This window comes from Rhinopithecus bieti, unplaced genomic scaffold, assembly GCF_001698545.2.
Source record: "Rhinopithecus bieti isolate Rb0 unplaced genomic scaffold, ASM169854v2 scaffold_5260, whole genome shotgun sequence".
Taxonomy (NCBI): domain Eukaryota; kingdom Metazoa; phylum Chordata; class Mammalia; order Primates; family Cercopithecidae; genus Rhinopithecus; species Rhinopithecus bieti.
This window is the reverse complement of record NW_016805896.1, coordinates 5,677,156-5,703,882: the sequence shown is the minus strand read 5'-3', so window position 1 is coordinate 5,703,882 and position 26,727 is coordinate 5,677,156. Positions and strand designations below refer to the sequence as shown.

Genomic DNA, 26,727 nt, shown 5'->3' with positions numbered 1-26,727 from the left:
CATGATAAGATAGAGACTGTGAGAGACACACAAAGAAAAAGAGAGGGAGAAAGAAGAGAGGGAGGCAGAAAGAGTGAAAGAGAACGAGAGAGGGTGACAGAGGAAGAGAAAGGGGAAAATGATATTCTGTTGGATTTTAAATTATCATTTCCAAAACACACATTTATTCTTACTTGGAAATTACTTGTATAGCATTTACTATTTACTGGGCATTTTCTAAGTATTTTAAAATATTAACTCATTTAATCTTCATAAAAATCCCATGAAGTAAGTACCATCTTCAGTGTGTAGATAATCTGAGACACAGAGGCATTAAGTAACTTGCCAAAAGTCCCACAGCCAACACATGACAGAGCTGGAAACCAAACTCAGGCAGCTGCATGCCTTTAGAGTTCATGTTCTTAACCACTACTCTCACTGTCAATGGAAATTAATGGTAGGAATTATATATCCCAACAGATAGAAAAGTAACACACTCACTCTAAAGATTACACAAAGATAGTTATATAAATACTACAAATAACTCCTAATTATTTGACACTTTTCCTCTGCATCCTTTCTCCGTTAGCATAAAATATTGAGGTTTTTTTTCATGGTTTCTTTCACAACTTTACTTCTAAGCCCACCTGAGTGAATATTGGGCCACATTCAATACATTCCTAAGTTCCACAGTTTTCATACGACAGTTCTCAGTTCCATAACAAGCACTTGAAATTTTTCAAAATATTCTAGGGTCAGAATTATATTTTTCAAATATCTGTAAATTTTCTATTTCAACCTATAATTTATATATATCAGTTTCATTAATATAAATTTTATATTCAGTGCTATGAGAATACCAATATTCTGTTACTAATGGTCTAGTCAAGAAATATACTATCTCTTCTTTCATCTAGATCTATGTTTATTCTATATGGGAAATGTTCTACTTACCTAGATTTGTGTAAATATTTTTTATTATCAGCAAATATATTTGATTACTTTATTTTGGAGCATTAAAAATGTTAAACAATCTCATTAAATTTTATTTGTCCTGAATCTGGTAACCAGTTAGAGTTTTAGTACCACCAAAGTTTACTTCAATTTATATTGACCTAAAAAACAGTCAGTCCAAACCCCACTTTTACTCTAATTTAATTATTATATTAAGTGTTTATGAAGCACTTACTCTGAGTTAGACACCATGCAGGGTTCTAAGGATACTAAGATGATTAAGGTAAGTATTGCTGCTGTTAAGGGCTTATGTTTGATAGACAAATTTTAGCATATCCCTGTTAGTCCATTAGACTGAAATGGTTAAGTAATAAATTGTACATCTACATGATTTACTGTAATCTATCCTTTTCACATCAATATTTTAATCTTAGAGTTAAAAACTGAATCCTTTCTTTCACTGCTTATAAACATTAACATTGAAAATACTTATTTCTACAGCTTCCATTTTATGAAGATACCCACCTGGCTGAATGATTTAGACCTGTCGATTTTTCTAACTTTGACTAAAATGGAGAGCACTAGTAAGAAACTTTTCAAAGAAAGTTAAACACAACTTATAAGGTAAAGGCATTGATGGTGGATATGACTAAACTCAGTAAATAAACATCCATACATTTTCTACAATGAAAATTGAGAAAATATTAAAATGATACCTCTATGGTCATATTTGTGTTAGTGACAGTTATCTTCAAATCCACTGAATAATTGCTCATAAAGAGAAAGTGTGACTTTCATGATGTTGTTATTGGTATAAATTGTTACTACCATTACATTTAAAAAATGGCTAGGATAGGGAAACTGTACCACACATATGTAGCTGGTAGGAAAGTGCATGGTACAGACACTCTGGTAAACAATTTAACAAACTAAACATACAATTATCCCACACCACAGCAACTGCATTCTTGGGCATTTAATGGAGAGATATGAAAAGGTGTGCTCACACAAAATCCTGTACACAAATATTTATAATGGCCTTATGTGTAATAGCCCAAAGCTGAAATCAGACCAGCTATCCTTCAACAGATTAATGATGATTAAAATAGTGATAAATACATACTGTAAAATACTGCTCAGTAACAAAAAGGAAACAAACTATTGAAACAAATGACAACTTGGATAAATCTCCAGGGAATTATACTAAGTGAAAAAAACAAGCCAATCCCCAAAGGTTATGCGCTATATAGGTCCATTTTGAAATCAGGGATTTTAGAAATGCAGTAAGATCAGTGGTTAGGAATGGGGGTCATGGCAGGACGAAGGAACAGCAAAGAGATGGATGTGATTATAAAAGTGCAGACTGAGGGTTCCTTATGGTATTAGAACTGTTCCATATCTGGAGTGTGGTGGTGGATACACAAACCCATACACAATGAAACTGTATAGAAATTAATATGCAGACACACACACATAAGTAAAGCCGGGAAAATTTTTTAAAAGATTGGTAGATTATATCAATACAATTATTTTGGCTGTGATAATATTATATTATAGCTTTGAAAATTGTTACCATTGCTGGGAAGTGGGGTAAGTGTAATATTACTTACAATTGCATGTGAATCTACAATTATTTCAATAAAAAATTCAGTTCAAAAAAGTGGGATTGGAGAGTTGGAACAGCCCCTCGATCTCTCTCTCTCTCTTCCTCTCACTCTCTCTCTCTGTCTCTTACACACACACACACACACACACACGCAGACACACACAGCCCTTTCTGACGAGAAAGCAGCATATTTATCAGCACTAGAACAGCCCCAGCAAGTGGTCTTGAGAAGAAAGCGAAATATTAAAGATGGCAAGCAGAAAAGTAGAAGTCGTGGTCCCTTATGACCCAGGGACTCCACTACACCATCTCTAACTACTTTTGACTTTATTTTGAATGAGAAAAAAATATATGCTTTTATTTCTATTTTAAAAATTAATAGGATGTGACAAGTGCTGATAAGACAGGCCGGGCGTGGTGGCTCAAGCCTGTAATCCCAGCACTTTGGGAGGCTGAGACGGGCGGATCACGAGGTCAGGAGATCGAGACCATCCTGGCTAACACGGTGAAACCTCGTCTCTACTAAAATACAAAAAAACTAGCCGGGCGAGGTGGCGGGCGCCTGTAGTCCCAGCTACTCAGGAGGCTGAGGCAGGAGAATGGCGTAAACCCGGGAGGCGGAGCTTGCAGTGAGCTGAGATCCGGCCACTGCACTCCAGCCCGGGCAACAGAGTGAGACTCCGCCTCAAAAAAAAGAAAAAAAAAAGACAGTGTACACAGTGTACACCTCTCCTCATTATTTCCTGCCTCACCTGACGCCACCCTGTAGAGTGTTGACTCATTAAAAATTCAATTTGCTCCAAAAATGGTGCTCAACCAACTTTAGTATGTGCATATAAAATACACATATATAACACCTTATTATTCTGCAATAACATACATGGTATTTCTCCCATGATCTGATTATTACGTATAGTCTCTCCAATGGGAGGAAAGTCTGTGCTCTTTGACAGTAAGTTCTAAACCCCTTATCACAAATAATCTCAGGTGATTAGTTCTTGTAGTCTGCAATATGTATTGTTTAATTCACTAGTCCCCAAAGCAATCTTTCCAGTAATACTATCACATTTGTCTTATGTCATTCATTTTAATTTCAATATTCTGAAGTTCTCTAATCCTTGGATTTTTATAATTTTGAATATGCTGCACTTTAAGGCTAGGGTAACAAAACATTCCATTTAAATGAAAAGACTTTAAAAAATGTGTTTTGGTCAAAATTTACACTAAATAGTGGGTAGAAAAAAGAATGAGTGAAGAAAATTAAGTCCCTACTCTGACTTTAGCCAACTGGGTTCTAATTCAGTGCCATGGGCACAAGCCTCCCTTCAAGCATATTATTTTTCTGAATTGTTTCATAGATAAATGAATAAACCCTAAGACATCTTTCCATTATCTTTAGTCAGAGATGGTACTTCAGAACTCCTAAGTTTATACCAATTATAAAAGAAAAAGTTGACAATACTGAGTAAAAAAGGAAGAGGTGAGAATAATGGGGAAGAAAGGGAAGAAGAGTTAAATTCTTAGTTGTCAGAAACTGGCACATGCATCACATCACATGTATTGTTAAATGTACTCATTTAATCATCACAATAACCACGTGAAGTAGATACCATTTACTGTCCCCATTTCACATATATTGAGAAAAGTGTTGAAGTGTGAACCGATTTCTGTCATTTGCATTTCTATCTGTATCCTAGTCCTTTCTCTAAACCAGATTGTTAAAGCATTCCATCCTTACTGCCCTGGATTAAGGTTGTTATGGAAACAGATTTTTTGAAAAATGTTTAAGTCCTGGATTTTAAATTTCAAAAGTTTACTTGGATTTACAGAACCCTAAGCTTTCAAGCTTCAGAAACTTAAAGTCTGGAAAACTCATCATATGTTATTTATGCCATAAACAATAGACCTGAAGGAATGTTGATTAAATAATAAACAGCTTCCACACTTTAAATGACATAACAATTCTCTCAGTGGATAAAGAGATATGCAAAGAAAATGTAGCCTATATATTCATGAGTTCCCAAGAAGTAGCTCTGCTTTCTACGCCTCCCCATTGTGTAAGAATTCTAGGAAACTAAACCCCAATAGTTTTGGAAAATTATGAAATTCCAAATGTATCAGCGGGTGGCATGTCTTTTATAGTTTTCTCCACCCAAAGTGGTTTCTGAGCAGTAGAACAGAGATAATTGAATGCCAGTGCATGTTAGTATAAGACAGCCTCACTCCGGGAAATTAGGTGAGTTCATCCCATGAACTCTTGGGATGTTGCAGCAAGAAAGACACAAAAATATTTAAGAGGGTCCTAAACTTGCATATTCCCTGTGTTCAGAAGCAAGTGAATCACATTGCCAATCCATATGACAGAAGCAAATTTATGGGAAAATGTGTATACAAGCAGTTGCCAAGGTGATTAGCAGATAACCAAGACCCTATCGCCTCCTCACTCTGGGAATATGCCCCTATATGGACCATCCTTGAACTTTAAAACCCCAGGCAAAGGGATACCTCAAAGTTACCAAGGAATTAACTAAATTAATTCAACAGGAATTAACTAAAATTAAGTTTCTGCTTTCACTGAGTTCCATTTATTCTTATTTTTCTTATTTCTTAGGTGAAAGCTTAAATTATTAAGAAATTTTATCTTTAATATTAGCATTTATTGCCACAAATTTTGCTCAAAGCTTTGCTTAAGGTGCATCCCACACATTTTGATATGCTACATTATCATTTTATTCACGTCAAAATACTGTCTAATTTATCTTAGAATTTCTTCTTTCACCCATGGATTATTTGGATGAATGTTATTTAATCTTTAAATACTTGGGGAATTTCCAGACAACTTTCTCTTACAGATTTGTAGTTTAAACCCTTTCTGGTCAGGGAACATCCTTTGTATATCACATAGAGCCATGCATATCACAATATCACATCTACACAGAGATTTAAAGTCCCACCATACAATGCTGTATTTTTTCAGCAGTCATACATATTTTAAATAATGTATAGAATGAAAGTAATCTACTTATAATTTATTTTGGTCTTTTTACATTACTGAAGCTCCAGATATCCTTGTAATATCATTTCTATTCATACTGAAGAACTTCCTTCAGCATTTATTTTAGACTAGGCCTGCTGGAAATTAATTCATGGTTTTTCTTCATCTGAGAAAATCTTATATCACCTTTTTTCTAAAAAATGCTTCACTAGATATACAATTATTTTCTTTCAGCATTTTAAAGATTTTTGTCTTCTGGGCTTCATGGTTTCTGATGAGAAGTCTGCAGTAATTTCAATTACTGTTTGCCTACAAATAATGTGTAATTTTCCCCTGGCTTCTTTCAAGATGGTTTTCTTTCATTAGTTTCAATTATGATGTGTTTGGGAATAATTTTTCTTTGAATTTATCTTGTTTGGGTTCCACCAAGCATTTTGAATTGGCCTGCGAACAAATTTGGAAAACATTCAGCCATTATTTTTCTAATTTTTTTTTTTATCTACCAATTCCTTTCTTTTCTCCTTCTATGATTCCACTGGTACAAATATTAGATCTTCTGATACTGTACTATAGATCCCTGAGTCTGCTTTCTTAAATATTTTTTCTACTCTGTTTTTCAGCAAGGATAATTTCTATTGATCTACCTTTAAATTCATTGACTCTTCCATCTGCCATCTCCATTCTACTTTTGAGCCCACCTACTGAATTTTTATCACATATTTTCTAATTCAAATACTGACATTTGATTCTTTTGACAGTTTCTGTGCTGAAAAAGTCTATCTTTTCATTTATTTCAACAGTGTTTGCATTTTCAATATAGAGCATGATTATGTTAGCTGCCTTTAAATCCTTTATAATTCCAACATCTGGCCCAACTCATTGTTGACATCTATTGATTTTTTTCTCTCTTAAGATTTGTTCCCTTTTCATTGTTCTTTATATGCCAAATAATTTCAGATGTAACCTGAACATTTTGAATACTATGTTGTGAAACTCTTAATCTTGATAAAATCCTTTGAAAAAAATATTATATTTGGATAGCATGCAGTAAATCCCATTAAACTGACACCAAAAATTCTGTCTTGTCTTCACAGTTAGTGATTCCAATGTCAGTTCAGTTTTTAAATTTTGATATGTTTCTTTGGTTCTACCCTGCATCCATGCAACTCAGAGTTAGCCTTGGATTTGTGCAGTGGTTTATATCACACTTTAGTTCTCAAAGACTTTGCCATGGTGCTTTGCATATATTCTGCACATTCTTAGCTTGACAATGAACATAGTTAATACAAAGATTTAGGGGATCTTCTCTTTGGAATTTCCCTCACACTCTCTAATTCCCAACAGATTACTTTTTCTCTGATGTTTCTAGCCTGAAAACTTTGTTACCTCTTAAAGTTTTAGTTACGTGCACTGTTACACAATTCCATGTGATTGAGGCCATCTCCAGGAAAATGTAGCCCTGAAAAAGAGAATCTCACACACACTCTTTTGCCACAGGGACCAAGGGAACTTCTGTTTTCTGTTCTTCTGGCCAGAGACAGGTTTCCACTCAGGTTTTTAGGCCCCTCTCTGCTGGCACTGCTACCATCACATCAGCAGTGCAGCTCCATGAGCAGGGTTGCCCTCATGCTAGGCTATTAGTGAAAATAGGAGGAAAAAAACAGACATGGTGATCCCTTCACATTCTGCAGGTGTCAAGGAACCCTATTCCTGGTCCTCTAGACAGAAAGAGCTTTTACTCAGAATTAGTATTATCTGCTGTCATTGTGCAGTTTCATGACTGAGGCTGTCCTTAGATTAAATCCAGCAGATGAAGGGGGGCAGGGCAAAGGAAACTCACCCCTTGTGCTGTGTACTTGCAGTTGACATCCATCCTCATTTTCCCTGCTATTGTTTGTTTTTCAGAGTCCTCAGGGAGTTTTGTTGTATATTCCTTCCAGAGATTTTAGTGTTATCAGTGGAAGGGATGGTTCATAGTGAGCTTAGCCAGCTCTGGAACCCTATGGTAATTTTCTAGGAACAAAGACTCATGAGCCCCACCCTGACCCAGAATGTCCATTTTAGCAAGATCCTCAGGTGACTGGTAGTCATGGTAATAGATGAGATGTCCTCAGCTAGATGACAAGAAAAAGATTCAAAAAAAACTCTCAGAATCTTACTAACAAGATTCACATAAAGTCCCCCAAGGTTCAAAATATCAGTTGTAATACACAGACACATACACATTTTTAAGTGAAAACTGTAATTATTGGCTGAGCGCAGTGGCTCACACCTGTAATCCTAGCACTTTGGGAGGCCCAGGTGGGTGGATCACCTAAGGTCAGGAGTTCCAGACCAGCCTGGCCAAAAGGTGAAACCCCGTCTCTACTAAAATTACAAAAAAAAAAAAAAAAAAAAAAAAAAAAAAAAAAAAAAAAAAAAAAAAAACAACGATCCAGGCATGGTGGTTCTTGCCTGTAACCTGAACTGCTCGGGAGGCTGAAGCAGGAGAATCACTTGAACCCAGGAGGCGGAGGTTGCAGTAAGCCGAGATTGTGCCACTGCACTCTAGCCTGGACAATAGAGCAAGACTCCATCTCGAAAAAAATGAAAAGAAAACTGTAATTATCGTAATTCACTGGGAAAGGGGATTTAAAGCAAGAAATAGGCTGGGTGCGATGGCTCATGCCTATAATCCTAGCACTTTGGGAGGCAGAGTCAAACAGATTGCCTGAAGTCAGGAGTTCGAGACCAGCTTTGACAATATGTTGAAACCCCCATCTCTATTAAATATACAAAAATTAGCCAGGCATGGTGGTGGGTGCCTGTAATCCCAGCTACTCTGGAGGCTGAGGCAGAAGAATTGCTTGAACCTGGTATCCGAGATCACACCACTACACTACAGCCTGGGCGGCCGAGTGAGACTCTGTCTAAAAAAAAAGAAAAAAAAACCCCAGAAAATAAGTAAAATCACACATTATATAGAAATGATAAATAAAATTATAATACATATACTTGATTATTTGTAAAGGCATAAAAATAATTATCATTATGTAGCAACATTGAAAAATGTTGATGGTAATAATTTTAATAAAAAATAGCAGAATTTAAAGTTGTATTTTAAACCATAACTAAAAATTATGCTAGGTATCATATTTTTTTAAATAATCCATTCATTAGGCATGATGAATGGCAAGAGAACTGGAATGTATGAACAGGATGGCAAGAGAACTGAAATCCAAGATAAAATGGTTATAGAAAAGGGAAAATTCTAAGGGAGTCAGGTTATAGTGGACTCCCTAACATCCACTTGCCCTCCTCTTCTCAACAGCCATAGTGATTATTTTTGGAGGTCTCATTTGTGTATATAGACTGATTAAAATACAGACTCTGAACTCAATCAAAACTCACAAGAAATCGAAGTAGTATAAAACCTAAGATTACTTAATGTATATTGAGAAATATAACTGTTAAATAGTCCCATCACTGGCAACAGTTCAACCTGTGAATTCTCTCTGGTCAAGGCGGTTATAAACACAAATAATTACAATGAGTTAAATATGGATTTAAAGAGGTTAAAATAATGGCAAGTATTTAAGGACCCTCAGGCTCTTATGGATGTAAACATTTTCCTCAATAATAGGGATAACCCTTCAGGAAACACTAAGTTCCTCAGTTATCAAGACAATATATTATTCTGTGGGCACATCCAATATTTATATCTTTAATTCATATTTCTATGGCTGACCAAAAACTTATTAACACTTTCTATGTTAATTCAAAAAGCTCTTGTTATCCATTGTGAAGCTGTTCAGTCATAAGAAGTTAAAGTTGGAAGGCTAAAAGATCATATACTTCTTAATATTACATTTCCATTGAACATATACTAATGTATAATTATTTGCTAAACTTTTGTGATAGGACAAAGATCTTTAAGTGTGAGTCATTAAGCATGATGAGCATTGCAAGTGTATAACCCTTCCAAGAAACATTGTAATTTCCAGTTTCAATTACTTTAAAGTAGAATGGGAAATTAGTAATTACTTGTAAAGCAATCTAAAGTAGTACAGAATTCGAAGTTCTTTCTTTTCATAGGTCTTTTTAGTAACTCACCCTTATTTTGAGTGTTTGTAATGCACTGAATTGAAATTTTGCACTCATTTTCTCAGTTTATGATATATTTAAATCACTAATTATAAGTGAAACTAGCAAAAGAGGGTATGAGAAAAACATAACCAATGGTATGCCTGCAACTCTATTGTATGTGCACAAAGTGCAAATAACTGCAGAGCAGATCACTATGAGTGAGCCTGTCCATGCCTTGGGTATCATTCATGATGTTATACAGAAGAAAGAGAAAGTTAGTGTTAGTTCACCAGTGAAGCTCTATTAAAAGAGCTTTCATTAAGTTTTCAAGCACGTTACAGTCTGGTCCTACGGTGTTATAGCCATTCTGTCACTTTACAGTGACTTTGGATATCACTGTATTGATTAACTATGTTGATTACATTTCAATTTTAGAGAATGACCTATTTTATTTGAAAATATTAGGGGGCACATTATTATTATACTCCATGCATTTACAACAAAGTAATACAAATTAACTAAAGGGTGCTTACTCATAACACCTAATTTTTACATTAGAGCACCATTTACAGTGGAACAGACATATGAATTGTTTATAGAAGGACAGAGAAAGTTAAAGAAAAGTTTTTTCTTGTTGTAGTAGAAAAGCATGCCCCCTCTGCTATCTTATCATGAATTTGTAGAAAAATCCTCCTTTATGGTGGAGGTTGCAGTGAGCCGAGATCACAGCACCGCACTCCAGGCTGAGTGACAGAGTAGACTCTGTCAAAAAAACAAAAAAGGAAAAGAAAAGAAAAGAAAAGAAAAATCTTCCTTTAATAGGTAGTTCAAGGTAAATGTCATCTTATCCCTGTTCAAGTTACTGCTAATTATGAATTACATATTATAAATTAGTAAGAACAAACAAATAAACTAATTGTCTGTAATGGCAGCTTTTACAGAGAAAAATGAGCAATAACAGCAAAAATTCTTTCTTGGCCTCAGGTAAACAACAATGAGCATGTAAACAGAGAGTGCTTAGAGAACAATGACCCACATCTGATATTCAAACAAACCTTTGATATTAGATTTGAAAAATCTCATCTAATTAGGTCAATTGGGTAGAGCATGGCACTACTATGACCAGGCTAGACCTTAGATCCCCATATGTGCCACTTAGCTTTACCCCATGGCCCTAGATTAAAACCCTAAAACCCTTCAGCCATCTGGCAACTGTAGTTACATCCAGTGAGAACCAATAAGGTTATTCCTTATTCTCAAAACTAGTCTTTCAACTTCTTAAATGTATTCTCTGAATTTTTCTCAAACTTCCAATTTTCTGACAGCTCCAAAATACTTCAAAAACTCGTAACTGTGAGAATCACAAAAGAATATTTGATTAAAATTAGAAAGAGTGGAACATAAGAGGCTATTGAATAAACCTCAGAAAGGAAGAAAATCAAAATAAACTCAACTTAGAGAGGGGAGACTAATTTACAATTTCCTCCAGTATCTTGACAAAAGAAAAAGACTTGCCAATTGCTTCTACTTTTTATATTCTATCCCCCAAATGTTAGGCAGATCTTCTTCAAAATGTGTAATATTTAAGTAAGTTATAAAAAATAAAATTATAGAATGATTATTTCTAATAAATGAGAACAAATATTATATTTTGTTATATTTCCTTTTATGTAAGTGTTCAAAAATTCTTTAATGTAAATTAATTATAATTATGAGAACAACAATTTCCTTTGATATGTCTACTTCTGTTTCTCCATCCTACTGCTAAAACAGTAAGCTACCTTGTATTCTACTCAAGAGATGAATGGAATATAATGAAATAATGTTTAAAAATAAAAACATTTAGAGAAACATCAAAGTAACTTTTATATACACATATATTCCTAATGAGTCATCACTAAATATGTCAAATGATCTGTGAGAGATTACATCTTTTACTAAATTATAGACCATCGCATCAAAAACTATATAAATGGCAATACATAAGGTATTAGAGGAAAAGAACATTTAAGCTATTTCCAGCTGTATCCACAAATAATCTAGGTCAAATACACTTGTTAAAAATTGACCTGTTAATTACACACATGTTTTTGGTAAATTTTACATTAAATAACTATGTATCAGTTCCATTTTACTGTGTAACAAATTACCACAAATTGAATGGTTTACAATTTCTCAAACATTATCTCATTTTCTGTGGGTCAGAAGACTGGCATGTTTTAACTGGGTTCTCTGCTCAGGTTCTCATAAAGCTGAAATCAAGGTGTCAGCCAACTGCATTCTCATGTGGAAGCTCCACTAGGGCAAATCCACCTCCAAGTTCCCTTTGGCTGTTGGCAGAATTCATTCCCTTGTGGTTGTAGGACTGCAGTCCCCATTATTGTGCTTGTTGTTGGCCAAGTGTGCTCTCAGCATGGAGAGACCACTCTCAGCTCTTAACCACAAGCCCCCACTGCATTTCAGCAAGAACAAGTACATTTTAGGTTCCAAACCACCCTGACTTCCTCTTCTCGGAGTAGCCAGAAAAATACCCCCTGCTTTTAAAAGGCTAAAGTGATTAAATCAGATCCACATGAAAGGTCCCCCTTTCTTAAAGTCAGCCTTACCATATAACATAATAATTATGGAAGTTATGGGGCTCGTCATGTTCTCAGATGCTGCCCACGCTCAAAGTAGAAGGGATTATACAAAGGTGGGGGTCATCTGAGACTCATCCTGGGAGTCTGACTACCACAATGTACAAAACACTGAAGAGCCCTTCATGATAGATAGAGGCATATGGTTATTGCCAGGGTTTGAATGTGTTCCCCAAAGTTCCTTTGTTGAAAACTTAATCTCCAATGCAACAGTGTTGAGAAGTGGAACCTTCAAGAGGTGATTAGGTCATGAGGGCTCTGTTCTTATTTACTTATTTATTGTATTTTATTTCTTTTGAGACAAGAGTCTCACTCTGGAGTGCAGCGGTGCAATCTTGGTTCACTGCAACCTCCGCCTCCCAGGTTCAAGCGATTGTCCTACCTCAGCCTCCTGAGTAGCTGGGACTACAGGCACACATCACCACGCCCAGCTAATTTTTGTATTTTTAGTACAGATGGTGTTTCACCACATTGGCCAGGATGACCTTGATCTCTTGACCTTGTGATCTGCCTGCTTCGGCCTCCCAAAGTGCTGGGATTACAGGCATGAGCCACCACGCCTGGCCTCTGTTCTTATGAATGAATTAATGTCATTGATCTCTGGATTGAGTTCCTAATAAAAGAATACGTTTGGACTCCTTCCCTTCTTTCTCACGAGAGTGCTCCCTTCTATTTTCTGACACGGGATGAGGCAGCAAGAAGGTTTTTGCCAGATGTCGGCCCCTTCACCTTGGGCTTCCCAGCCTCCAGAACTGTAAGAAATAAATCCTCATTCTTTATAAATTATCCATTCTGTTATAACAACACAAAATGGACTAAGACAGGCATAAAATCAAAGGAGTATAAGCAAGAAAAAATGGGGTAAAATTTAGAATATTGCATTCAAGCATGAACTTCATGCTTTGAGAAGCATTTGAAACATTCATTTTACTTTTAAAGGTCCATGTTTAAATAAGCATTCCATATAGAATTCTCCACTTGAATTTTTAGAAGGATTTCTCCAATGGGAAATCTTTATAGTTGTGTATGTACTAATAACTAAGAGGTTAAGAATTATTCCTCCTCAGTTTCCCCCTACATATAAAAATATTTTATTACAAGATGACAGAAAGTATTTCAGCTGAGTGTAAAGTTTTAACTCAATGTTCTCTGAGAGGCAATATGGTATTATAGATTAGAATAAAGTATTCAAATTGGTATGTGTACACTCAGGCAGTGCCTAAGATAACCTATTGAGGTAAAGAAGGAAATGTTAAAACTTGGATTTTTATGTATTTTAGTATCAACCCAACATATTTGTATTTTTAAATATAGTTTATAATGGGTTAAGTATTGGTGCAGTGTTATGAAGATGTAGTTTATGAAAGTGTACATATTGGGGGAATTTCTTTTAGCAATTGAGTTACATTATCTTAAGAATTTGGAAACCAGCGATTTAAAGGGTTTTAGAATCCAATTGAAATGGTTTCTTGTCCCAAGTGTGTAATTTTTAGAAATTCACCTTAATGTAAACCATAATTTTCACATGAGTATAATAAAAAGTGTTAATAGCATAGGACTATTGTGAAGATTAAAGGGACTTTTGTTTCAAATTATTAGCCCAATCATTAACCTATAATAAGAACTTGATAAATGTAAGGCATCAATATCATGTTCATATTACTTGCATTACATGCAACACTTGCAATTGCCTAAAGAAAGCAGTCTGCCCATTAAAGAGCTTGAGAGCAGGAAAAAAATCAGCTGTTTTTTTGCGTTAAAGAGTGCCTGCCCTTGTATGCTGTTGGTAGGACTGTAAAATGGTCAAACTCCTATAAAAATAGTAGAGTAGATGCTCAAAAAATTAGAACTACCATATGATCCAGCAAACCTGCTTCTGTGTACATATCCAAAAAAATTGAAAGTAAGGTTTTGAGGGCAAATTTGCCCACTCGTGCTCATAGCAGCACTACTCACAATAATAGAAGTACAAGCAACTCAAATGGCCATCAACAAATGAATGCACAAACAAAATGGCATATACCTACAATGGAATATTATTCAGCCTTTAAAAGGAGGGAAATCCTGTCACGTATATTTATAACATGGATGAATCTTAAAGACTTTATGCTAGTAAAATGAGTCAGTGATAAAAAGACAAATTCTGTATGACTCCACTTATATGAGGCGTCTAAAGTAGTTCAATTCATATAATCAGAAACTAAAATGGCACTTTACCAGGTGATGGAGAGAAAGAAAAAAGGGGAATTCTTGTATAATATAGAGTTTCTCTTATGCAAGATGAAAAAGCTCTGGATATCTGTTGCAAGACAATGTGAATATACTTAACACTATTTAAGTCTACAATGTAAAATGATTAATATGGTAACTTTTATGTTGTGTGTTTTTTTACCACAATTAAAACACATAGGTAGATGGATGGATGGACAGTTGGACAGATAGATATATATACGTAGATAAAACTAAAAAGCTCTTGTGTGATAGTAAATAAGAAGTTGTTGTATAATGTCCCATTATGTGGTGTCAGACTGGGAAGTGATTTTTATTTATTCCACTAATACTGAGCATCAAAATGCATCACCCATTATGCCAGGTACTAGAGATTAAATTTTTCTTCAAAATAGCTTTGGGGAAATTTAACAAATTATCAAGCAATAAGCATATTTTATAATATGGTGAGAATCTGATGGCTTCAAGAGGTATTAGCTTGGTAGAATCAATCAACAGCTGAACATTGACTATGAGAGGGAGAAATCAAGGCTGCCATACAAATTTCACCTTGTATGGGTAAGTGAAGTTGTACTGCTATCCATGGAGAGAGGGGAATAAGAAAAAGGTGTGTCAGCTGGGAGGACCTCGGATGGGAAAATGGAAAGAAGAAAAATGTGTTTCTGGACATACTTAATTTGAGATACTTTGGGATATCTTGGTGGAAACACCCGATAGAAAATCCAAAATACAGCTGACCCTTGAACAACCTGGGGTTAGGTGTACTGACACCCTCTGCAGCTGAAAACCTGCATATAATTTTGACTCCCTTAAAACTTAACTACTAATAGTCTACTGTTGACTGCAAGCCTTAGCAAAAGGACAGTCTATTAAGCCATGAATAGACTAGTACCTGCATAGATTTTTAAGCATTCATGGCATATATTTTTCTTAGATTTTTTATATTTCTAGATTGTGCAGTTTATCTGAGAGTTTTTTCAAATTGTTATAAATTTCCAAAAATTTTCCAAATACTTATTGAAAAAAATCCACATATAAGTAGACCCACGCAATCCTGATCTGTGTTGTTCAAGGATCAACTGTACAGATTTGGACTTCAGAAGATACACATTATGTCACCAGAACACAGGCCTAACTGAAGCCATAAACAGGCACACAGTTATCCAGGACAAAATATAGAGTTAGACAAGAAATTCAAATATATCTCAGCAAAATAATTTAATTTCAAGAATAAAGAAGTAAATAATTCATGAAATTTGGGAAAATCAATTTGCCTTAGAATTTTATAGAGCACACACAATATCTATAATGTTATGAGAGAAAAAGTAAAATAAAGAATCTGCATCTGGTTAGTTGTTCTTCCAGGATAAAGGTAAAAGACAAATACTCTCAATTGTATATGAAATTCAAAGAATAGAATGCATGGACCTTCTTCAGGAAAAAAATGATAAACTGTAATGAAAGCCAATCAAATCAAGGAATTCAGAGGTAAAGGAAACCAGATAACGAAAAAGACAATAAACAATTAAATAGGAAAATAATGTTTAAAACTAAATTATTTAACATTAATATCAACAACACTGACAACACAATTATAACATAATGAATATAATAAATTATAATATATAAGTATAATATAATAAGTGAAATGAAATGTAAACCAGGATCTAAGAAACAAGGAGGTGGGAAGAAGTGAAAATATGCTTGTTTCTCATTTATCATTAGAGAGATTCAATAATATTGTATAAAATGGAAATTCGTAATTGGTAAAATAAGTGTACCTCAACATCCTAAAGGTTTTCTTAATCTTTTCCATTAACTTCAGGAATAAATATCTTTGAGAAGAAACATTTATCTATTAGTGATTCATTAAATTTTATGTATTTCTTCTTTTGTCACACTGACAATCTTATATTTTCTTATTCTTACTTAAATTAGCATATCATCATCACCCTAGTTTTAGAAAATTATTTCTGCCTGTCCATATACAACTATCAGTCATTGTATCAACTCTTGGTATATATGTTTAGAGAGGAATCTAGAATGATGTTCATAATTAGCTTATGGTCGCTACATTTTCATGGGACATTTGGTATGACTTTTTCTTTATTTCTTTCCTTTTCATTTAACTTTGTTAAAAGCTGAGACAGTATCACTTTTAGAATAACAGTCATTTTTTCTTCCAAAAACAAAGTAGAATAAATCTTAATAATACATGTGTACATAAATACATACAAGTATACCTTGTATTTCTTTTCTTTTCTTTTCTTTTTTTCTTTTTAATTGAGAGTCTCAACTCTGTCGTCCAGGCTGGAGTGCAGTGGCGCCATCTGGGCTCACTGCAACCTCTGCCTCCCGGGTTCAAGCAATTCTCCTGCCTCAGCTAATTTCTTTTGTATTTTAGTAGAGATGGGGTTTCACTGGGGAATCTTCCCATCTCGGCTTCCCAAAATGCTAGGATTACAGGCGTGAGCCACCAGGCTTGACCTTGTATTTTAGCTCCATGTTGCAGTGTGATTTAGAGTTCATAAAATATACCTAATTATAATTATATCATGATTTTCATGTTCTATTAATCATATTTTAAACAACTTTTTTTTAGCATTTACTATGTGCCCAGCATATGCTGCATATACCACATGCTTGTGTGTATGTGTGTGTATATGTATGTGTATATATGTGTGTATATGTATATATAGTATATGTTAGTATACATTATATACATTACTAATTATGCAAAACTACTAAGACTAGTATTAATACTAACATTTTATAAAGAGGAAACTGCATCTTTAGTTAAACTTTAGCCGACCCAGAACTCCAGTAAATGTCAGAGCCAGGATTTAAATTGTGCTCTAAAATCTATACTCTATGCACTATGCCATGTTTCTTGCCATCTATGCTATCCATGAAGTTTGTTTTATCTTGTTATCTAAAGATTGTAAAAATGAATATAACCTAAAACATAGTAGATTCACATTCATCTTTCCCAGTTAGACCAAAACAAAAAACAAAAAAACAAAAAAGAAAGAGTGAAAGTCTTAGCAAATACAACAGCTATTAGGAAAAGGTCTTTATAGACTTGACATAAGATTAAAGTCCTTGAAAGTTCTCCTGGCATATGCCTGTATTTTTTTCTTCATCTTCCCTCCATTTTATGCAGTGAGTCTAGAGAGTAAACCGTGGGCAGTAGGATCCCAGCAGACTAAGGAAGATTATACAAGAAATATATATGAGTGCCACATCTCGCCCCATCTCCCTATTGTGGCTACTAACAGGACAAGGAAGAACCAATGGAAAAATCAAAAACTGGTATCTCAAGAAATAAGTGTGGGATAGTCTTCGTACTCTAACACGGTCATATTTCCTCTTTATATTCAGAGGAAATATCCTGCCCCTTAATACTCAAGCCAGAGTGGCCTTTACTAATGGTCCCTACTGTTCCCTGAGAGCTAACCTGTGCTGGGGACTTGTCATAGATGATTTATTCTTCACAACTCTACAAAGAATCACTAAGTCAGCTAATAAGCCACATTGCTGATATTCATTCTTGGGGTCTATTTCACCCCCAAATCCTATGCTACAGGATCTCCCAAAGTACTTTAATGAAAAGAAAAATGCATTGGCTATCAACAGCAATGTCCACTGTAGAAGCAAAAATGTGTTTCCATCTCAGTGACTACTATGATGATTTGTCTTTGTGTCATAGATACAAAGTATCATGATAAATAACTGGGTCTGTAGCAGATTCCAGATCAAGGCCTAATAGAGGTGCCTTAGGCATAAAGTTAGGCCAGGTGGAAAGGTACACATGACTCCTCTTGGGGTATTATTTCTTTCACTCTGATGTCGCATAAAGGATTTCTGACCAAAACCACAGTCAGAAAAATAACAAAAACAGTTACTGTTTATGAGTCAGTCCATGAATATTCATTACAATCACTGTACAGTAATCAATTAGTAGTATGCACAGCAAGAACAATATGAAATCTGAGGCTACAGATTGCAGAACTGAATAAATCATCATTTGTAAATGACACAACTAAAGATAACACATTTTCCTTTTTGGATGGAAATTCATTTTGTGACCTGTATTAGAATAAATATAAGAAAGAAATATATATAAGAAGGACATAATTTAGACCTTTGTGTCTGTTCCTACAAATATAGGTCAAGTAAAGTATTACATCTTTTGATTATACAGTTTCAATATTCATAACTTTCTTTGCTTGATATTGAAAGACAAAAACACGAGCTTACCAAATTCCTAATGTTTTGTGCAATGCAGTGGACTTTTTAAAAAGAGCGTTTAATAAATTTTCTGCTTTTCTAAGTTTACCATTCACAATATCAAATGGCATAATGTGTTCTGGTAGTTTAAATTGCAAGTGTGATGTTTCCACTAATTGTTGCCAGAAAACATTAATCAGGATCAAAAGCTTCTAAAAACAAACTAAACTAGAACTATCAAATGTGTAAAACAGAGTTACCACAGTTAAGTGAATTTAAAACTACCGCTGCTTAAAAGTTGGATGTAATCAATGTCAACCATTTGCTATATCGCTTTCAGAACTGTTTTAAGTCATTCATCCTTTCATTCTTCTAAATTTCTGACACTTTTAATGAAAGAATGTATAAAAATAACAGTGGTACTATCTATAAAGCAGATGGGTAGCTCAACAAACTGCATATGTGCGTGCGTGTGCAGTGCAGGCGGGCGCGCAAAAGCACAGGTCCAACACAGGACCTAAAATGGCTGAGTTGCTGGATGTTGTTGCTTGGTGACCAAATCGTATCTCCTCCATCAAAAAGCAGTCTAAACATCAGTGACAGATATGTCCCCTTAGGTTTAGACATGACCAGGACAAATATTAAAGGGCGTATTTATCCTTTTCAGTAGTCAATATTTTTATTTTAAGTCCGTTGTAACTTGCTCGATTTTATCATCAGTTAAGTTTAGGCTTTAGGGGGAAAGTAGTTGGAAAGCTACATCTCTTCTTTTGGGAAAATGAGAGTAGAACCAAGCTGCTTTAACTATGAGACTTAAAGATAGTCTTGTTTCAATTAAGTTTATGTGGTGTGTCTACTCTGTTCTAACATAACCTCCCAGGTGCCATCAGTCTCTCTTTCTTTCATTAAACAAAGTAGATAATTAGCCTCAGCCTGTCCTCTCCCCTTTTCTCTTTCCCTTTTCGCAGTGTTAATGATGTCTAATTATCAGCAGCAGTGGATTACTGCAACATCAGGAGCAAAGCATCTCTTACTGACAGCAAAGCCAGCCGCGAACCCTCAAACCTCAAGCAGCTAAGAATCATTCTTAGTCTCCACGAAAATACTATTCAAATACAGTATTTTATTTTGATCAATATATGCGTTGGAATTAAGAGAAAATATATTTTTGTCCTCTTGGTGACTGTACTTCTACCATCGGAAAGAAAAATCAACATATCGTTAAGGAAGGAATAATTTGAGATGTGGGGAAACACATGATAAAAGGGGATCCTTTATTTTTTAACTCCATTGAAATCATGATTGGCTGTCTCTCAGAGAAGGAGGAGCCTATAATTCTATGTCAGGAGCGGTATAAAAATGTTATAAAGAGCAATAGACAAGTTCATAAATTAAAAACCTCTTCAATATTTCAAAACAGGCTTGAATAAAAAGCAGAGCTCTTAAGTACTACATGGAAACCATTATCTAAGAATCACCTGATGAATTATATTCTCTCCCATAAATATATGGAATCGTTACTGAATAGAGAAACACGTGTTACTTTATTATTATCCCTGGAGTTGTCACTCTATGCTAGATGTCTTAGCAGTAATTCTTTAGCAATTCTGCATAAATTTTTGACTCAAAATCGTGGTATATTAATGCGTGAATGCTAGTTTGAATAACTGGCATTTATGATTATCTTAGTGTCTCTGGAATTGTTCTGAATTTATGTTATTTAAAATAATCTTTTAAAGGACACTTATGTTAATACATATAGTGGGTGTAGTCAAATCCATATGAGTATAAACTCATTGTACCAATACCCAAGTGAAGCTATCTGACAGTTAAATAGAGGGACCTAAGTTTAACATAAAAGAAATGAAAAATAAACTTCCCAACTAACAGTGTTCCTTTAAAACATACATGATATTATGAAGTAATACCTTAAGTAAAGATATCTTAAATGATTTTATCCATTCAGTAAGCTCAGTATTGTCCAAAGGAAAATGCATGTTTATGTTTTGAATTCTTGATATTATTCCCGATACAAATTAATCAAAGCACTTCATTCTGTATACCAGATTTCTGGCTCATCCAGATGTAAATAAACCTCAGTTCTAATTCATGCCAATCTAGTCCTTTTTATTTAGGAAAGCCAGACAATAATCTCACCATTGTCTTTAGTAGTGACACATGTTAAAGGAGAAGACACATTTATAGGTCCATCTCTTAGAAATCTCCCAACAATAGGACATTGTTAAAAAAACAACCACCACCACAGAACTTTCATGTGTGTTTCCATTTCACCTTTATTTTCGGTTCCCAATTTCTATATAAATTCTAAAATAAATATACATCCTTCAAACAAGTATTTCTAATTAATCTCAGGAAACCGTAAACTGATTTCCAAACCTAAAAGAGCCTTCCAAATAATGCTTTAAAAAATAACTTTTCATGCACATATTTTCAGTTTAATATAATATACCTCCATTAGAGAGAGAATAGCTTTCAAAGCGTCTCCTTTCTAGCATCCTCCAGGAATACTGCACCGGGAAACAGTTGCCAGTACAGGAAAGTGAAAAGGAGGAAATGCTCAAGAAACCCCAAAGCAAGGCAAAAATACAAAGGATGCCAGATAGCCTCCCCCATCCCTACTCCAGGCGAGTACCCACCGTGGCATGATGCAGAAAGGTCTCATGCATCAGATCTGCCATCCTACTTGTAGCCCACAGTTCCCATCTTCTTGTGAAGGAAATCAACGCTGCTGTGGCTCCCCAGCCCCACTGGCTGCTGCAGCGTGAGGCTGAGATGCACTGGGCTCTCAATGCCAGTGCCTCACGGCGCCTGGGCTAGAGCTTTGTGGCCATGAGACTAGAGCCACCCCAGAAAGAGGAACAAATACACACACCATTCGATAGCGCCTAAACCCATCTCTCTTTGTCGTTCATCTTCTAGCTGCGGCTTTATTTGTAGAAGAGGGAAGTGAGGAAGGGAATGGGGGGCGGGGAAGAGGAATCTCCAGGACCTTATCTACAATCTCAACAGTCGCGGCAACGATCTCTGGGAGTGATCGAGGCATTCGGGCTGCCCCGTGCCTCCTGGGCGGCGATCTAACGATAAAACCTGACGGTGTCCTGGGGAAAACCCCACATCCACCGCTAGCGCCACATTCGGGCTTTATGCCAATAAGGAGACACTGTAGACTATCGATCAGACTTGTCTGTTCTCAGAGTGTGCGGCCGGGCTTCCAGCCTGGCCTTTATGCGCGGTGGCGGCGGTGGGACACGCGCCAGGCGCCCAGAGAAGGACATGGGACAATGGGCCAGCCCGGGGACGCTAGACGCCGCCCGACCCGGGGAAGGAAGCTCCAGCAGCCGGTCCGGGAGCCCGAGGCCGGGAGGCAGGCCAGCTCTGGAGGTGCGCTGCCGCTTTAAAATAAAGGACCACAAAGACTCCACAGTGGGGAAAACGCGCCTGGCTAATGCGAGTGGGGACGACTTGGGGAGGGGGTTGAGGAAGGTAGGGGGCACACGAGCCAACGGCGGCTCACGGCTCCCCCTCTCTCCCGCCTCTCTCCTTCCTCCCTCCCCGCCGGGTTGCTCCGGCAGACAAATAACAGAGGAAGGCGAGTCACTCACCGTGGTCTTGACAGGCACGTAGAGCACTTGCTTGGCGCCGCCGCCTCCCCCGCGGACCTCGTCCGGCTGGCCCAGCTGGAAGCCCTTCGATTTGACCCAGAATTTAAATTTGGCGTTGTCCGTGGAGCTCGACTCGGAGCCATTGAGGAGCTGGACGATCCGCTCGTATTTTTTACGGGTCACCGTCTTGGTCTTGCCTGAGTCCCCGTAAGTCCTGAGGCACCAGTCCTGGAACTGGCGGTACATGTCGCGCTCGCTCTCCATGTTCCCAGCGCCCGGCCGCCGGCCGGATGCTCCCAGCGCACTTCGCACCTGTTCACCCTGGGCTCATGTAAAATGCAGCCCTGGCCACGTTGCAGGGATGCGAGGTCCCGGCCGCCGCGGGAGCCTGCTTTGGGTGGGGGAAGGGATGGGGAGAGGGGAGGAGGGTCCGGTTGGGCACCAGCAATCAATGCCCTGTGCTACCAAGTGTGGTCCATTCGTAATTGCAACGGCTGTCTCGGACGCTTTTCCTGTTCCCTTAGCGATCGGTCTCTTTAATATTGTGTGACCAGGACCATCCCAACAGCATTCTGGCCCAGAGAAGCTGGGTTTTGAATAATTAAAATCCCACTCCTTGGTTTATTAAAAATCCCAATATTGAATTGGGGTGGTCCCTAGACGCCTCGCCCCCGGGCTGCGTCCGGGGCTGGGCAGGTGGAGCGCAGCGCCGCCTCCCCGCGCGCGCCCCAGAAGCTTCCCCAGCCACTGGCCCGGTGTTCCAGGAGTGAGGGCTGCGCTTCTCCTGAAAGCAGCCGCCGGCCCAGCGCCTGCGAGCCCCGAAGGGCACACGGGTCCCGGATCTCTCCTTCCTCCTGGGTCCTGCTTTGACCTTCCCCACGACGGGTGTTAAGGGACTAGAAAGAGAGAAAGTTCTTACCTGTTATGTTTTTAAACCTATCAAATTCTGTTTTACAGAATTATCTTATCAAGATATTTTTTAAAACGGGTTAAAATCTCATTTCTTCAGATGTATTTGGAATAAATTCCAGCCCTGTATGTAGATTCTACGAGTTAAGTCCCAGAAATTAGCAAAGCATTGATGGAGATTTGGCCATAGTTCTACAGGATAGATTGTAGAGCCCCAAACAGATATCCGTTCCAGGGGGATGTGGGTAACGGAAGGCAGGCCGCTGGTGGCGGGTCTCCCGGATAATGATGGGACCCCCAGACAGGACTCCTCTGGTTTCTGCTGAACAAGACATAGAAGTAAGTTTAGGACACAGATGCTTGAAACCCTTTGCACGAAATTAAAATAGATAGAGAAAGATCATTTTCTCCTTGCTTGGTCACAGTTTGCAGTTCACACGGGAGGTTTCAGTTGCCTATTTTCCCCCTGCCACGTCATGGACACCCCCTCCACTGCTCTGAGTAGACAAATATGAGTTCCTCTGGACTATTTTTCCAAGCAGATGAAGTCAGCAGTTGCTCCATTCAGGACTTCCATCCATTTGTTTCCAGAGCTGGAAATAGGGGAGTTCCCATCCTCTCGCGCGGCGGCTGCGGCCGCTCCTCTTTATTCTACTCTCAGTCGAGGCCCGCGCCCGTCCCAGGGAGCGGCTCTGCCAGGAAAACGGCCCGACTAGTGCCCGGCTCCTGGGCTGCGTCCGAGCCCACCTTCTTCCCTCGTCGTCGTCTCCCAGACTGAAACCCGGAAAGGGAACGCGGGATGTTTGCGCCCACTGCGCTGTAGCTGGTCCTGGCACTTGCAAAACGGTCAGTGGCTCCTGCTCGGCCAGGATGAGTGTGTGCGTGTGTGTGAGCAAGGGAGCGAGGGTGTGCGGTGTGCAGGGGGTGCGCTGTGTGTGCGCGCCTCTCCGGGAAGGTCTCGCGGCGGCTGGAGCCGGGACTGACAGCCCGGGCGGAGCGCAGGCAGCTCCACACACTAAACGCCTCTCCCCTCCACCCCCACCCCTCCCACTCCCTCTCCTCCCCCCCACCTCCGGCCCCTTTCAAGCCTCTCTATTGGCAAATGGGACAAAAGGTTTCTGTGGAGACCGGCTGGCGCTGACGTCACGGGCAGAATTGTCCCATTTAGGGATCCCCGGGGCAGTGCGCATGCTGCAGGCTGCAGGTTAGAGGCAGGAGGAGGTAGCAGCGGGCCCGACGGCAGCCAGGTGGCGGAAAGGAGCACGCAGCATCCAGGTGGGGGGACGACTCCAGCAGGGTTTCCATGGAGATTCCTCTGGGTCTAGCCTAAAAACAGCAGATCAGCTGACACCATTAGCTCAGGACCTAATTACTGCTTATTGGAGCAACAAATGAGGGAGAGGGCCAGCTGCAAAGGAAGAGTTTATCCCCCCACCCCATTCCCCCATCTCCTCCTTTCTCCCCCTCTCTCCATCGCTCTTGAGTCCCGGGTGAATTCTCATTAACTTGCAAGATTCCTGCAACAACAGCTCCCCTTCTCCAGAGGCCACCCCGACTGCTTTTATTCTTTTATTTCCTTCTTTTGTATTAAAAAAGTACTAAAATAAATCAGTTGTTCTGAGTCCTTGAATTTTTGTTCAATACATACTAGACCATAGAGCTCAGAGAAGACACTGTCCAATAAGTCACAAGTGAATCTAATACAAGGGACACAGGGGAAAAATATCACTTTCAATTTATTGAGGTGAACAATAATCTTTAGATATTTCACGTAAAAAAAAAACTCAATATCTTAAATACATAAATATTTGAAACACGCAATTGGACAGAAGAATATTCTGAACCACCCTTCTAGTGGGGTATACTTCACAGGAACAACTCTGTTAAGTTTCCCTTTGTGGCACTAGGGCTTGATTTAGTTAGATATTGGTCATGTGTTTCCTGGAAGTTTCTGGAAAGATAATTGGTCCTGGGATAGTCATTCAAGAATAAGCTAGTTCTATAGATTTCACTTTCTCATATGGTTATAGTTCACAGTTACAGAATTATTTTATGCAGCTTTTCATCTGAAAAGGCATCCCATCCCCTCTAAGCTTTATTCCCATACTTTCACCCTCCAAAAACCTTCCTTAATCATTCACCTTGTATTACTTTCTTCTATACTCCTCTGTATTGTGTCTTTCAAACATTTTTGAACCCTGTCTTGTAGTAAGGCATACACTTTACATTGACATGTAGTGCATACATACATTTGTTCTGCAAAAATTGTATGAAAACATCTATTTTATTATGTGCAATATACATTGCACTCATTTTTGCCTTTTTCCCTCCTATTTATTTTGTTATTATTATTTGGTAAAGTATGGTCCCAACCAAATAAATGTATTTTATGACCCACCAAAAAATGACTGGCAACCTACAATTTGAAAAATATTGTTTTAGATCATAGTGACTACACTGCTCCTTTTATCTTATTTATATTTTCATGTGAGTATGTTTTGTTGTTTAAATAAAATTTTAATTGGAAAACCCTTGAAAGTTTATGTCTTTTTTCTTGTTTTGTGCGGTGAACAATGTACACAGTAAGTGCTTAATAAATTGAGTTAATAAATTAATGAAAGAAGGAGAACAAGAGTAAGGGAAGGAAGGAAGAAGGTGGGCATAATCTTTGTCCATTCTTGTTGGCTTTTGCTGGGTAGTGTTTGGTTGAAGTTGGTCCCCCGTCTTAAGGAAATGCCAGGGCTTTACCACACACACACGTTGTTCATTGTATTTATACTTGACACCCTAATGCATAGCAACTAGAACACCCTAGACATACAGAACTCCCAGAAGATAAAAATGTCATCAACCCCCACTTGTATTCACTACATTTGATATACAAGCACAAAAACCCCACAAAATGAAATACATTGTATGAAATACATTCTTTTTAAGAAGAAAAGTTAAATGATTAACTACTGAAAGAGTATTTGCATTGGGAGGAAAGGAATACAGAGTTCAAAGTTTTCAAGGGTCGTAAGTCTTAGAGCCCTGCGGATTCTCTTGTTTCTAGTGGAACCCAAAGTGTAATATGCTCTGTACTTGCACCCATTATTAATTGTGCTGGCTGAGCCAACACCTTCAACCATATCTTGTCTACCTAGGAGGGTAGGCACCTAACAAAAATCTAAAATCTGCTTCAGCAACTTACTCTGGATTAATTTTCCTCCTTTGAACTTCTCTAGAGTCAGGTCTGCCCAGCCCCATCTCAGGGTCATCCTGAGCTGCTTCCTCAGCTATATGGTTCATGTGAACAGGCTGCCTGGGATTTTAACCTGATATATTCCCAAGACACTTTCCTCAGAATTGCCTCACTACAAAGCATATCTCTCCGAAATGTTTTTCTTCACCCCATCTGAATGCCAATTCCCAATCTGGGCCCAGGGGTCCTGTCTGCCTGACAGGCAGAGGAAGAAAAGAGAGGAAGAGGAAGGCAAAAAGGCATGTAAACTTATATTT

At 37.8% G+C, this 26,727-nt stretch overlaps 1 protein-coding gene across 5 annotated transcripts in view; it reads right to left on the bottom strand.

The window, feature by feature from the left end:
- Nucleotides 1-22,874, bottom strand: part of NOL4 (nucleolar protein 4) — a 397,837-nt gene extending 374,963 nt beyond the window's left edge. For all 5 annotated transcript variants that reach the window (XM_017874065.1, XM_017874067.1, XM_017874066.1 and 2 more), the window contains exon 1: nt 22,318-22,874. In XM_017874065.1, coding sequence (XP_017729554.1) covers nt 22,318-22,581 — 264 coding nt within the window. In that variant the 5' untranslated portion in view covers nt 22,582-22,874. The remainder of the gene's footprint in view (nt 1-22,317) is intronic.
- Nucleotides 22,875-26,727: the final 3,853 nt, after the last annotated feature.